Source organism: Lissotriton helveticus, chromosome 7, assembly GCF_964261635.1.
Source record: "Lissotriton helveticus chromosome 7, aLisHel1.1, whole genome shotgun sequence".
Taxonomy (NCBI): Eukaryota; Metazoa; Chordata; class Amphibia; order Caudata; family Salamandridae; genus Lissotriton; species Lissotriton helveticus.
Window position 1 is genome coordinate 96,318,746 of NC_136068.1, and position 15,493 is coordinate 96,334,238.

At 42.8% G+C, this 15,493-nt stretch overlaps 1 protein-coding gene across 1 annotated transcript in view; it reads left to right on the forward strand.

The window, feature by feature from the left end:
- Positions 1 to 15,493, forward strand: part of SS18L1 (SS18L1 subunit of BAF chromatin remodeling complex) — a 70,066-nt gene that overhangs the window by 31,346 nt on the left and 23,227 nt on the right. The window contains exons 3-7 of the mRNA XM_078652949.1: positions 1,994 to 2,078; positions 5,440 to 5,584; positions 9,405 to 9,602; positions 13,494 to 13,658; positions 14,367 to 14,468. Of these exons, the coding sequence (XP_078509075.1) occupies positions 1,994 to 2,078; positions 5,440 to 5,584; positions 9,405 to 9,602; positions 13,494 to 13,658; positions 14,367 to 14,468 (695 nt within the window). The remainder of the gene's footprint in view (positions 1 to 1,993; positions 2,079 to 5,439; positions 5,585 to 9,404; positions 9,603 to 13,493; positions 13,659 to 14,366; positions 14,469 to 15,493) is intronic.

A 15,493-nucleotide genomic window follows, 5' to 3' on the forward strand; every position in this document is an offset into this window, starting at 1 on the left:
CAAAAGACGGTTTCTCTGTTAGGTGTGTGCTTAAAAAAACAATTTCTGATGGCGAAGGAGTTCCTGACTTTAGCTGCACATCATTGGAAAGTTTGGAAGAGTGTTTACTACTTTTTTGTTAGGAGAATCTCTGAAGTTTTTTTAGGCAATCCATTGGCACAGGTTCATGCCGCAAAGTAACTAATGTGAACAGGAATCTAGTGGAAAGGAGTTATAATAATGTTTTGGGTTGTGTGCAGCCCTGGAATGGACTTGCACCTTCTAGATATATTTTAGTTTTAACTGGTGTATTTTATCTGTTAATAAAGTCCTTTTGGATTTGACTGTTGTTCTGGCGTTTGGAACATGCTCTGTACCATGGCGGGGACATGCTACGGCAAAGTAAAAGGGCCGCAGCACGTGCCTGCGCCGTGCTGCACCCCCTGCATGTCCATTCATTGTGTGCCATGCACCATGTTGTGCATGGCACACGGTGCTCGGAGGTCAGTGGAGGCACTATATGTGTCCATAGGGACTCTTTCCCTAGGCCTCCAGGGGCCCAGTTTGTGGCCTCAAATACCTTTCCGACAATCTTTTTCTGTCTGTTTTCCCACCATGAAAAGGCTGTCAGAAAGGGATATTGTGATCTTGATGGCGGGGCCTGCCTTGGCACAGATGCCTTTCGTGGACGCTGCTCCGACCGCTGCCGCGTTAATAATAATAATAATCCACATTTGTAAAGCGCACAATCCCCCGTAAGGGTCTCTAGGCGCTGGGGGCAATCTCTGATCCTGGCGGAGGCGGCAGTCTGGCGTCCGAGAGCTGTGGATCCTGACGGCGGTTCCATTGCCTCTATCGTAGTCAGGCCCTTAGTTTCTAACCCACTTCATCTTTGGAGTAAGGCTTAACAGCTTGTCCTCTCTACACTACACCACTCATACACTGGTAAATGACATTATCCAAACAGGATAACCACTGACTGCTCCAGCACCCCATGTAAATACCTCACAGAGGGGCTTATGTAGGTAATTTTCATTTTGCGTTTCTCAAATTGCGATTTTTAGGGAATCGCAATTAGAGAATCGCAAAACGAAATGGAGGTAGGATTAGCGCATTTTATTGCGAATCCCACTTATTCCTTATTTAAGGAATACCTTCTCATTCAGTCCTATGGGCTAGAATTAGAGAATGGCAAATTGAGAATGCAATTTCAGGGTTGTAAGGGTGTCAATAGGACAACCTTTTGCACCCCTGAAAATTGACATGTGTGCACACGTGGCACACATACATGCCCTAAGGGCATGTATGTGACCCACATGGCCCTTTGAAAAATGCCAAAAAGTGCATTTTTCAAAATCGCAAAATACCACCAACCTGAAGTTGGTGGTATTTTGCGATTCCTTTAGCCAAAAGTCGCACAACTTGGGTGCTTCCTACATTGCATTTAAAGAATCGCAATTTGCGATTCCTTAAATGCAATAGCAAAATAAGGAATTGCAAATTTTGAGATTCCTTATTTTGCATGTTGGTTTTTGTCTGCTACGTAGTACACTGCCCTAATTGCGCTCGCAAATGCTGAAATTCTGCGAATTTCAGCATTTGCGAGCGCAATTAGGCTTCCTACATATAGCCCAGAGTATGTGTTTATGAATGCAGTAATGTGGATTGATAAGGAAACCCATTCATTTAGCATGGAGAGCCACTGTTAGCAAAAAAACTGTTTTCTATAGATAGTGTAACACAATTCTGAACCAGGAGTGGACAACATTTAACGGAAGAGCTGTGGTCTGCAGTGTTTTACGGGTAGCTGTGTGCATCCGGGGCTCATCTCATTCTAGGGAGATTTCAGCTTGTTAATCTTCATCTCAATGTAACCTTCAAATACAGATGTAAAATGATTAGTTGAGAAAGTAGTTCAGTTCCATGCCAATGCAGCAGTGATTATAAATGGACATGTTTTCTTCTTGGCCTGGTTGCCCCCAAAATTCTGTACTTAATCCTCCTTCCCCCACAGATACCAGCAACTTCTGCATCGGAACCTTGTCTATTTGGCCACCATCGCAGATTCCAACCAGAACATGCAAAGTCTGCTTCCTGCGGTGAGTACTGAGCCTCATCCAGGATTAGAGAGACCTCAGGCAGGACGGGTTCTCATCAGTGGGAAGACAAGTGGACAGGAAGGGGAAAGGGTTCCTCTGGTGCAGGAGGGGAGGCAGAGGACCAGAAATAAGGAGACATCTCATTTGAGTGAGGACAGGGGTCAAGGAGGTTGAATGTCTCACCCATGGGATGACAGTGCTTGGGAGAAGATGGGTTTGCACCTGAGAAGGACAAGGGTCCTGGGTGAATGTTCCTTCTCTTGGGAATGACAGGCTGCAGTTGGGTAGGGCTAATCATGAGCTCAAGTGGGGACTACGAAGAGAGAGGACATGCCGGTCAATCAAGAATTGGGGATAGTAAGGTGGGTAATGCTGACTAGTGGCTCCTGAACCCCTTTCAGAGGCTCTGCACCGAGGATTATTTCGCTGGTTGCATCTGTACTCAAAAAAACCTTAAATAATCCACACAGGCCCTTAGTCCACCTCTTCTTGAAATCTTGATTCAAACACAAACCTGGATTTTTATAATGTTCAATTAGTGCACATTTGACATTTTCTCCTTCACATTACTTAACAAATACCCCCACAACATGAAAGGAAAAAACGGCTTGGAAAATTGCACACCCAGTAAATACTATAACCCACTGTAATAATTTGTACGATTAGGTAGTCAGCACCTGAGATTGATTGCACATGTACTGGAATGAGCTGCCCAGTGCCTTAGCATGCTATGTGTCCTCCATTCCTTTCCAAGTTTCAATCGGTTTATTTAAGTTTTTCTATAGTGCTCGCACGCTGGAATTCATTTGCTTTTAGGTGCTTAGTCACACTAAGCATTCAATGTTGCTGCACATAATAGGGGAATTCTGGAGATGAAGACGGGTGCAATACGTAAATTGTGCAACCCATTTGTTAGCCATGAGCTGTCGAAAAGGGTTACTTTAAGTTGAGATTTACTTCTGATTTATCTACATTTTACCCTGCTGCAGAAGAGGATGTGGCCTAACGACTAGAGCGGTCGACCTCTAAGCTGGGGAACCGTGTTTGAGTCTCAGCAAGGACGGTCAACATCCTCTGATTCTGCGCAAATCACTAAATATCCCCATGCCTAACAAAATGAATGTGTCTGTCTGTAACACAATTTGTGCTCATGTAAAGCGCCCTGATACCTTCGAGTCGAGTTAGCGCTATATAAACCTACCCAAATAATAAGAAAAAACAACACCACCAGTTTCACTGGCCTCCAGCTTCTCTGTTGTGATTCCTAGATACACCATTACCCCTTTTACTTGGATTTTTGTAGTGCTTTGAAAGTTGGAGTCTCTTGAACATAACCTTCCATTGATAATCATCACATTTACATGAAGTGCTGCAAGCTTCCAGACTTTCTCTTCACTTACCTTGCCAAGGAGAGTCCTAAGTTGTGTATGTATTTCTGCTGTAACACACCTTTGCCCCTCCTTAACACTTCAGATGCACACCAGCTGGCCTAGACCCTACTGGGTGTCAGTTTTCAGTACCATGGCCTGGCTATGCTGTTGACCCACTCATCTACGGCTGAGCCTAGAGGCTTGGGGCAGGGTCAGGCTCAGACATTTGAGGTCTTCTAGTCCAAAAATCATCACCCTAGAAACCACTTCCCCATCTTACAGGAGTGAATGCTATCTCTTGCATACTCTCCCACATTTTCATATACTTCCTTACTCAGACTAAGTATCTGTATGTTTAGTGAGATGGTAGTTATGGTTAAAATAACAGTTTTTTTGCTGAAGACGAGCAGTGGAGTGAGACACACTTGCTGCCATTAATTGTATTTATTTCAATCAGTCTTTCTTAAAATAGTTTGACTTCTGTAGATCCACACTTAACTATTATTGGAATCCAGGGACCCTCACTAAATCATTACTGCAATCTGAGGACCACCACTGAGTCATTACTGGAATCCGTAGACCCCACTGAGTCATTATCGGAATCTGGGAATTCCGGCTTAAGGAATGTGGATGATTTGAACCTCAAAACAATACACAGAAATAAGCATTCATCAAACAAGTATGCAAAAATGAAATATTTAATTTAATTGACAAACAAATATAAAAAACGAAATTTTTATTTTAATGGGAAGGTTGAGGCTCTTCTAAATTCAATTGAAGCCAACAGTCTTCCATTCTATATTCAGTGAAAATTCCTACACATTTACTTAACGTTGTACAATTTTTAACCCGTGTCATGCGCCTGCAATATTGCGGAAGTGCAGCACTACCGCAAAATGGGCGGGGCCGTGTCGGCCATTGGCCGACGGCAGCACTGGGCAGGTAGTGCGGAAGGGGTTAATTTTGCTTCTTTATTTACATACACTTTGATATTCTTGTTATATTATTACATTTTCTAAACAGTTATGGATCCCCTGAATAGCCATCCGGCACCCCGAGGGGTCCCCAGAGAGCAGGTTAAGAACTACTGATTTAAATGATAATAGTGCTGACCGGGTTCCAAGGTGCGGCAAGGCGCTTTACAGAGAACATTGTAATTGCATAAATATCCCAAACATAAGGCTGTATTTTTAAAATCAGCTTACAGGCCAGTCTAGACTAAATTACACAAACTGAGATGTGATGAGAGAGTGGAAAGTTTTAACAGGTAACAAAGCCAGGCCTAAACTACACATAAAACATTTGTTTTTATTTTTAACATCACAAAAATATTTACACAACTCAGTAGTAGTAGACCTATTTATATGTCAGCCACATGGTATTGAAAGGAATCTTATGATTTTTGGTGATTGGAATCTGGGACTGTGTGCATGTAGTCAGGAACTTAGGAAATACACCTCACCTTCCTCTTGCTTTAGAGTGGACAGAACCCAGGTATGAAGTTGTAGAAAGTTTTCTTTGAATGTGTGAAATGGTGACATGAGTAACCAACTTGTTTTGATGCAGCACAGGTACAGATGGCAAACTTCATCTGCTGACTCCATGCTTTTCCATCCCCAAACTCTCCAATCCACACAAGAGCAGCTAATGGTGGTTCTAGAAGTGCTGTGCCCTGCCAGCAACCCCACAGAAAAATGCCTTGTATACAACCTCAAGAATATTTAGTGCACCACTAATGGTGAGACAGAGAATGTAAGAATCCTTGTTTGCATCATGGTTGCACTGCTGGGCAGCAAGGGGATTCAATGTAAAGAAATATCTGTCCTTCTTTTATTGTTACTGACCAGCAAACCCCTGACACTGAGCATAACGTGGGATCCATTGCAATAAAATGCCATTATTGGTTTTTTTATATAAGAGGGGAATAGAAGAGAAAACTCAATGGTGGGTTACATATTCTAATATTTTTTTTCTTCTATCGCTCTTTGTAGCCGCCAACACAAAATATGAATCTTGGACCTGGCGCGATGAACCCTAGCTCTTCGAACCAGTCCCTGAATGCACAGAGCACGCTGAGTGACGCCATTGGGACAGGCCTACCCCCCTCCGCCCTCATCCAGGGCCAGATCTCCAATGGTGAGTACTCGGGAGCATCCCTTCTCTTTGGAGCTTCCCAGCTTTCACGTTGTCCGGTCACAGAGAACAGTTACTCTTTTTACTTTGATGAATAACTCACAAACCAACACATTGTGGACCAGCTGAGTTGTGTTTAGCATTCAGGTTTAACAAGTTCTATTGACTTTTATGGGCCCATACTTTATATCCCCCTTCCAAGTTAACTCCCACAAAAGGTGGGCCTGTTCATAACATTCTGTGATCCTGTTCAAGCTTACATCATAGATCTCTGAATTTGGTGTGAGGTACTCTAGAAAATAAGAAGGAAAAGGGAAAATTATTAAAAACCAAGTGGTGTCTTGATAATTATTTGATGTCCCGCAGCCCCACTGCCATAAGGCGATTTGAGCATGATTTGACTTTATTTTTCTCAATGATTATTGCAGAAATGGCTGCTGTAGTCTAACCAAAAGATTACTCTTATCCTGTGTTGCACATAACACTTTTATTACTATCCAAAATGCTCTATTCTGTAACCAACTAATTGTTTATATCTGGCATCTGCAATGTTTTGCAAAATGCAGGCATTGTCTGTCTTGCACCCGTAGCAACCGTGATAGCAAGTCTCTGCCACACTTGGACACAATGGATACACAGCACCCAAATTAAGCCTTAGTAGAATGACCTTACACACCCAGTAAGTTGGAATCGGAAATTAGGCGTAATCACAGTTTTTCTCCCAAATTTGACGTAGGGCAAAGACCCAAAATCTGCAGTACCTGTGCCTTTGAATTGCCTTCAGCTGAACCCGATTAATCTTTTTAGCTAGGGCAGAGGGGTTAGGCTTTCTGCCATATCTTTCCTCAACTTTTTTCAAACATTCGTCTCACCAGCTCCTCACACATACCTCCCATGCAATTCAAGCCTCCCTTAACTTTCTAATTACAAATGCCCCTTTATCGTTGCCATTGAGGCAAAACTCAGTGATTTGCAGATAATTCCAGCATGGACTCTTAACATTACCTATGGAAGCTTCAGATCCCCCTTAAGCAAAATAGAGGAAAGTCAATAGAAGCTGACCTCAAAGTTCTGCAGACAAAACGCAACCAACTATATGCTATGGCAGAACTGGTGCTGCAACAATATTTAAGGATACCTATGTCTTACGGATTCAGACTTCAATTTGTAAGACTTCGTTTGGTACTGTTTCAGCAGTGGCGGCTCCTCCGCTAAGGTGGAGGAGCGTTGCCCCACTGCCAGGAGCAGCTAAGAAAGGAAAATTAAATGATAATAATGGAATGTTATTATCTTTTTATTTTTTCCTCCTGCTGCGGCAGTGCGTGAGGGGGTGGAGCTGCAGGGGAGGAGTGGTAGCCACTCCTGTGCTCAATGACTGTTTGATGAGCCCTCTCAGGCCGCCCAAAAGAGTCATGCGCACTCCCCTGTTCTCCATACAGGCTGCATTACAGCCTGCATGGAGAACATACCCATTTCTACAGCTACGACCAATCACAACGCTTCATTGGAGCGTTGTGATTGGCTTAGGGGTGGGAGCCTGGCTGCCTGCTTGAGAGAAGACGCGAAACCTGGCAGCGGAAAGTTTTTTTTTTCCCAAGCTATCCCTTAAGCCTCATCCCCCCTCCCCCCCACCAACCGCTAGCCATGCCGGCAGCCAGTGGCTGACATGGGTGAAATAGCCTAAAGGTGGAAACGCCCAGAACTGATAGTCTTGCCGCCTTTGCACCTATCACAAAGAATCACTGGCACATATTCTTTACTTTGTGTTTGTTCAGCCCTTTACCTCTGAAAAAAGATTAAGCAAACCACGTTTCCATGAAATAAACACACAAACATGCAAGGAAGCGATTGGGCATTGGTTTTAGTGAACCTTCCTGTAGATTTGCAGCTAGATTTGCCAAATTTATGGGATAAATTTGCTGAACTGACACCTAACCAGCAATATGGGAACCAGACTGCCAATGTGGCAGTAGTCCTGTGTCAGGAGCTCTCTGCCGCATCGATTAATTTACTGATCAAGCAATGCAACTGATCGAGTACTTGCACTTCTGCGATGTATCAACTGTTGCTAAGACTGTCTCCATTTGAAACATTCATGAGCGTAAGGCGCCTATGATAATACCCCTTGACTAACCAATGCAACCATTGGAAAACTATCACTTTGTGATGTATTGCCCAATTTTAACAACTACTGTACTTTACTTTTATATTAGCTGTAATAAGTTTTTTAGCAACTATAAAATGTGAATGGTTTTAATTCCCTATCAAATAAAGATTATATGTAATATATATACTTTATAAATCAGACCATTCGATTTCTGAGCTAACATGAAAAATCTCTGTACATGAATTTCCCCAAATGATCCCATGTTGTGTAATTCTGCTGATGTTCGTGGAAAGTTTCAGCCCAGTAGTGTGGAGACAATACAAAAACAAATAGAAAACTAGGCTGCTTTCGCAAACGGTGTTTTTTGCAAAATGTGTCCTTTCATCAAAAATTGACTTGAGGATTCATTTAGCAGTAAAATACAGTGCTAAAAGACAGATTTGCGTATTTTGATCTTTTTTGCAGTCTTGCTGCTTTTCTTTCTTCAGCTCAGGTAGTTTATACTGCAACACTCCACCTTTCATCTAAATTGGTTGTGAAATCAAACATTTGCAGCTACTAACTTGCCTCACCCTGGCATCTCTTGTTTGGGCAGCACTACTCAGTTCTATACGTGCACTACTCATTCCATGCATGTATAGGAACACGCTCCCTCCTATATTATTGGCTGCATGCAAAGTAATGGTGCATTGATCCACCAGAAAATGTTGAATTTCAACACTGGAAAGAAGAGTCAGAATTTGAGTACAGAAACGTTGCCACCAAGTGTGAGCTGGAGCATCCGTTCTGCCAGTGAAGTAGCGATGCATTTTACCCAGCAGCACTTATCCTGCTTCCTGGAGTTCATCTTATTGTCCTTAAACAAGTAAACCCTGGAAGGGTACAATACCAGACCGCACAGTGGTCCTTCATCCTGTAACAAATCATCCGTTTTGCTTGAATCCAGTTATCAAGTTTCAAGTAGGGAACACCAAGTGTTTGAGAGCAAAGAGCACTTATGAGACCAAACCCTGTTCTTCCTTTGAGATTCTGTTGCCCAATCGAGTGGAGCCTGGGTGCACCGGCCCCCAAGCCACCCAGGAAATGTAGGATTCAGTCAGACTCTACTTCTGCATGGCCTCTTGCTATAGTTAGATCATTTCAGAAACGCCTGGAACAGGCAACCCTGAGTTACAACCCAGAAATAAGAGGGTAGAACTGTAGAACAAACATCCCATGTGTTATGACAGTATTAATACCCAGACTTGTATGCTTAGTGCCTAGTATCTGCTGATGTTGACTGTGAGTAAGAGGTAACATAGAATTTTGCTGTGCAGGGGATTCCACCAGTCAGCTGAAAGAGCTCACAAGGGCTGGACCTGTTCCTGTGTCAATACACGCTGTCTAACAAACTTAATTACATTTACTTAAACCTATATCAGCGCGTAGACCTCATTGCATACTACGGAAAGTTGACAAGGATGTTGGGGGAGTGTTGTTCTCCATCCATAAGTGTTTGAAGGCTCTAGCAGTCACTATCTTAGGTGAATACAAGGAGCGTGGGGCCACTGCCATGCTGAAGGGTTTAGTGGTCAGTGGCAGGGTGAAGGCCTAGCAGTCATGCTCAATTTGCAGTGCTCTAGGGCTGTTCTTGGCAAGTAGCTTCCACGTTTTGTGCCTATGACAACACCTTTGCACCAATTCTTTGACTAAAGTGAGACCTCTTATTTTTTGTAGGCCCTAACCATGTCTCGATGCAGCAGTCTGGCCAGAGCACTATGCCCACAACATCCATGACTATGACAGCAGGAAGCCATGGGTCGGGTCCTGGGTACAGCCATGCGGTGCCCAGCTCACAGAACCTCTCCATGCAGGGCAGCGGCACCATCAGCAACTACGTGTCGAGGACCAATATGAACATGCCGTCCAATCCAGGTACATTTATTTATTTATAAAGTTTTATATAGCGCGAACAAGATCCCGAATGATATCAGAGCGCTTTACAATAAATTGGTAGAGGACAAAATGAAATAAACATAGTAATTGAGAAAAGGAGAAAAAAACCAATGCTAAACAGTAAACAATGGTACAATTATAAGCTATAATATTATGCAGAGGATGCAATCCTTGACTGTTAGTTGTGCCATGGAGCTAGGAACAACGAGATAGACGCCTTATAGGTGCTTCATCCCCTTACGGCAAGAATTTGCTCATTAAGAATCTTTTGGCTTCCAATTATAAGGTATAATATTATGCAGATGATCATCCACCCTAGATCTACAGTCCGGAAGGAATGGAGACGGTGTTTGGGCAGGGTGGTGGTAACATGAGCAGTGAGCCTAGAATTTGCTTTATGTAAAGAGGCCTGTATCTGTTAGGCCTCTGTGCGGGCTCACAGGATGGATGGGTTACAGTTTGTTACTGCGTTTTCACTCAGAGTTGGAGCTCCTCAGCTTCTGCTGGAGTAAGACAAAAGGTATATGTGAGCTCAATCGTATCCAACAATCCTCGTATGTTTCACAGATAGATGTAGATGTGAGAAGCAGATGAGGCAGGACATATTTCATGGTGCGTTTCTAAGGTACATGCAGTGATGCCTGGACTCCACTGCTGACAACCTCTGTATGGGATGTATGATGGTACAACGCGGTACATAACACCGCAGTACCATCACAATGCAGCTTTTACAACGCAAGTCGTTACCATGACTTGCGCTGTAGGGTGCTGGACTTAGGAATAGTATGATTTACTATTCCAACTCCAGCCTACCTACAGTAGGGAAGGTGTTGGAATAGTAAATCACACTATTCCTTAGTCTAGAGCGCCCTCCAGCGCAAGTCGTGGTAACGACTTGCGCTGTAAAATCCGCGTTGTAATGGTACTGCGGTGTTATGACCGCATCGTAATGGTTGTTTACCTCTGTATGTGGTGTAGTAAGCTCAAGTTGGATGTATTTTTGCTTGATTTTGATGTCTGGGAAAAAAATCATTGCTGAGGTGCAACGTGATAGGTTTTATATTAAAACATTGGAAAGCTGAGAGCTCCGTTGAAGACAAAGGAATTGCTTCAGGCTTATACCGGCTGGTATAAGCCAGGATCTCCAGCTTTCCAATGTTTGTCTTCATGTTTTTTCCTTTTTAATTTAGAAAAGTCTACCTTTAGTGGGTGAAATGTTCTAATAGCCTTATAGTCCTTTCGCTTAGGCCATATACCTGTCGTTAAAGACCCTACGCTTGCGACTCAGGCCTATTGGGTTCAGGGCCGTTAACAACCGGTATAGCCCTCAGCAGCAGGCTATAAGGGGATAGTATAACATGCTTTGGTGATTGTTTTGTATATTAGTAATGCTCTGTTTTTAAAATATATTTTAAGGTTATTTAACATGTATTGGAAAATGTGTATTTATAAAACAAGTAGTGCCTAATAAATAGATTCCTGAGAGTGAAAATACATGCAAGATTAATATTCTGTTCCATGAGAGGCATAGCATAAGTTTTGTTTATTCTGTTTTTGTCCAGTGTAGAGTGTGCTGCCAGAAGCTCTTGACTTTTTCGAAAGACCTTTTAGCTTGGGTACAATGTACTAAAGGAATAGCAGAGTTTAAACTATACTAAAACCACAGCAGGATTTACAACAGCCTACCAACCACCAGGGTAACTGAGAGTTTACCTAACAGCACAGAAGTGCTTACTATTTACTAACTCACCAACAGTGCACTAAACTCAAACATGATTTACAATGCACTAAACACAAATCGTGATCTACGAGGCACTAACACTACAGTACGGTTGCCAGTACACTGACACCATCACAGGGCCTACAATGGAAAAACCACAGCAGGACTTACTGTATACAAACAGCACCTTAGGCTTTCCATTATTAACATCATAGCAGTTTTTACAATATGCAGACACCCATGACAGGCTTTTACAGTTTAATCAAATCAGACTTTACAGTATTTAACACCATAGCAGAGTTTACAGTACACTAACACCATAGCAGAGTTTACAGTACACTAACACCATAGCAGAGTTTACAGAACACTAACACCATAGCAGAGTTTACAATACAATAAGACCATAGCAGAGTTTGCAGTATAATAGCACCACAGGAGGATTTACAATAAACTAACACTTACAGCAGGGTTTCCAATTGAATAACACAACAGCTGGGTTTACAGCGTACTAGAGCACATGAGTGCTTACGGTGTACCAACACCACAGCTGGGGTTTACGATAATAAAGAAACACCACATCAGGTTTTACAGTATACAATCTCCACAGCAGGGTTTACAATATACTAACACCATAACAGGGTGGACAATGCTCTTACACCACTTTAAGCATTACAATATACTAATATCATACTAGGATTACAATATAGGAAAAAAACAATGCGTTTTTTAATCTACGCCACCATAGTAAGTTTACACCAAAGTAGCTTCCACAGCAGGCTTTACAATGCACTGTCAGAATAGCAAAACCTACAGGGTACTAACTCCACAGCAAGGTTTACAATATAATAACACACCACGGGGCTTACAAGAGTCTTACACCACAGCTGGATGTGCAGTATAGCTACACCATAGTGGGATTTACACTATGCTAATGCCTTACATACTAGATAAAGCGCATGAAGCGGTTAAGCCTGGTGTTAGTTGGTGAAGATATTTTCCCAATCCCTCCATGTGCGAGAACCCAGTGCAGACTTGAGGAATGCTTAGAGGAGTGGAAATAGTCTCTCCTTTTTAACTATTTTTGCTGTTTGTGTGTTTTCTATTTCATTGCTTCCTTTTGATTGACTTTTAGTAAATAAATTCTCCCCACAACACAGTCAGTGAGCAGTCTTCAGTATGTTCTTTGTGGAATATTCCTTCTTGTCACAGTGCTATGTTGATTTAACCTATGATGGAAAAGGTTTTTTTTTTTTTAAGGTAGTGGCGACTGGCATCTATGGGAAGTGGTGGGCGGGCAAATGGGTGGTGGGTAAAAAAATAAAAACACTTCCTCGCTGCACATCTTCCTGCTATTTTTTTATTAAATGTACAGATATATTTGTTGTATGCATGTGTTGATATATAAATATTTGTGTCATGAGTGAAAGGCTTTTGTGTACCCCGAAGCTGATATTGACAAACCAACAAACTGTAAAATTCAGTTAGATTTTCATGACACCAGCAGTTATTTTGTATGAAGATATCTGACATACAATGAAATTTCGTGGGAATTATTTGCATATTTTTACTCCTTCTAAAAAACCAAAGTGATTTTGGTATTCAGTAGGTTGACAATCCAGGCTCGCTCTTGTGCTCAGAATGCTATATGCATTGGTATATACAAGGATCTGTGATTTTGAATCATTGGATTTGTACTGAACAGTATTTGTTCACCTCTGGTGATATGTTGCTTGTTAATATGTATTCACATTATCATATCTGTGTGTCACTCCTTACTTTCAAGCTAGGGACTATATATGTTTGTCTCTGCCTCTTGGTGTGTATGTTTTTTGCATGTATGTTGGCATTAGTGTGCCTTCGGGGCGAATGGGGTAGTCTGCAAATGAAACGTGTGGGCAGAGGTCTGTGTGGGTGGGTGTTGGAAGGCAACATCCGTTTATGTCCTTGTCAGTCTGTGCATGTGAAGCGTGTGCCTGGATCTGTGCTTGTACATCTACACAGTTGTGTCTGTGTAGCAGTGTGTACATGATTCTATGTACGGGTGTCAATGCCCATGCATCTGATTCAACGCAAGGGGTCTATGCATATTCACTGGAGCCTGGGTCTGCAGGATGTCCTCTATTTCAAACCTGTTATTTATCTCCACTTAGTTTCCATGATGCACCAGCCATCTTCTGCCTCTCACTACAGTGCAGCACAAGGGGGGAGCCAGCATTACCAGGGTCAGCCTGCAATCGCCATGATGAGCCAGGGCGCCCAAGGCAACAGCATGATGGGCCAGCGACCGGTGGGCCCTTACAGACCATCACAGCAAGGTATGGGCTCATTGTTGTTCTTCAAGAAACAGCACACACATAACCTGGTGAACCCTCCCCGCCCCACCCTGGTGTATGATAAAGGCAGAATAATGTTCTCCCTATTCCCCAATATTGCAAGCGGGTGTATGATGTTGCAACGCATACATTTACATTGCGGTTTTTACAACACAAGTCGTTACAACGACTTTCTTTGGAGGGTGCAGGACTTAGGAGCAGTATAATTTACTATTCCAACTGCAGTCTACGTACAGTAGGGAAGGTGTTGGATAGTAAATAATACTATTCCTTGTCCTAGAGCGCCATCCAGCGCAAGTCGTTATAACGACTTGCGTTGTAAAAACCGCGATGTAATGGCATCGCGATATAATCCCTGCATTGTAAACGATGTTTCCCATTGCAAGCATGGTCTTGTGGGCCCTTAACAATCCCTTGCAGCATAAGACTACCCTACTAGATAGAGAAACACTACTCATAGCAACCCTCCCTTCAGCACAAGAGAGAAGAAGTCCATGTGTTATCTTCAGCAAGAGACGGACCGGAGCACTTCGCTCTGTGAAGACTACACTCTTAGAGAATAAGTTGTCGCCTCTCGTCCATTCTACAGAGCAGATTCTCCGGCGTTAAGAGCCTGACTCTTGCAAAGGTGAGGCCTAATCTGTATCTTCTCAGAACTCATTACTCTGCAATTCTCTTTTCTCTTCTAAGGATCCTCACAGCAGTACATGGGGCAGGAGGAATACTACAGTGAGCAGTATGGCCATGGGCAGGGCTCCTCTGAAACCATGAACCAGCAGTACTACCCTGATGGTAATCTCTCCTCTATGCACTCTTTCATTATAGTGTCTGCCACCGGTGTTCTTAGCAGCACTGCAGTTTCCTATACAACTGTCTATGTTTTACTGTTGTAAAAATGGGGCATGAGTGTTACAAAGGATAAATCCTGTCTGGACAAAAGAGTAACTGAAGTGGAGTAGCATCAGAAAAGTTAGGACATCATCCAAAACGCAGGTCGAGAGAGCCTCAGAACAGTCTGTCAAACTCACCTACAAGTTTGATGGAGCAGGGCTAGCGTTGATGGCATGCCAGTTTAAAGTCTGCTAGGCTACTAGCCCTGTCTAACCACTGTGATCTTTCGAAAGCCCTAGCATGTCAAAAAGATTCCTGACAGTTTGCCTCAGTACTTTAGTAGCTTACGATGAGAAAAAGGGTTGCAGGTTTGATCCTTCTTACCCTGGATTTAAGGGAGCAGATAGCCAAGCAAATCAGAATCGCGTCTTGACGCAGAAGCTTCTATTTAGAATGAAAACATTGCACGAAAATTAATTTGTTTTTTAACTTCTGGTGTCTTAAGATATATACCTTTCTTCCTTTGAGTGGTGTATGATGTTAGAGTCTCAAATTTGTGCTCGCAAACTAATGCACTAAGCCTTCATTCTCCACACCAGACACGGCCCTCACGGTGCTTCCTATTGCTGCCCATCGGACTAAACACCAGCACCAGCTTGTTAGGTTGGCCTCCGGTGTGCTTCGGATATTCAGAGATGCATGAAAATGCATCTCATACGCAACAACCATGCATGCATTAAGGCGAAGGAGGCAGATACAATGTAGAGGAGGAGAAAGGGCAGGTGCGTGGTGAAGGCAACATTTGTAGTACTAAGCAGTCAGAGTCAACTGCCAGTCAGGAAGGGTGCATTCAAAACTTAAGATGAGTATCTCAAATTTCAAAAGCGTATTGATGACAGCTTTGCATTTTGAGATTTGCATTTTGAGAGATGGCGTGCCATCTCCAGCCGTACCTTGGTACATTAAAGATCTTTAACTCAGACACT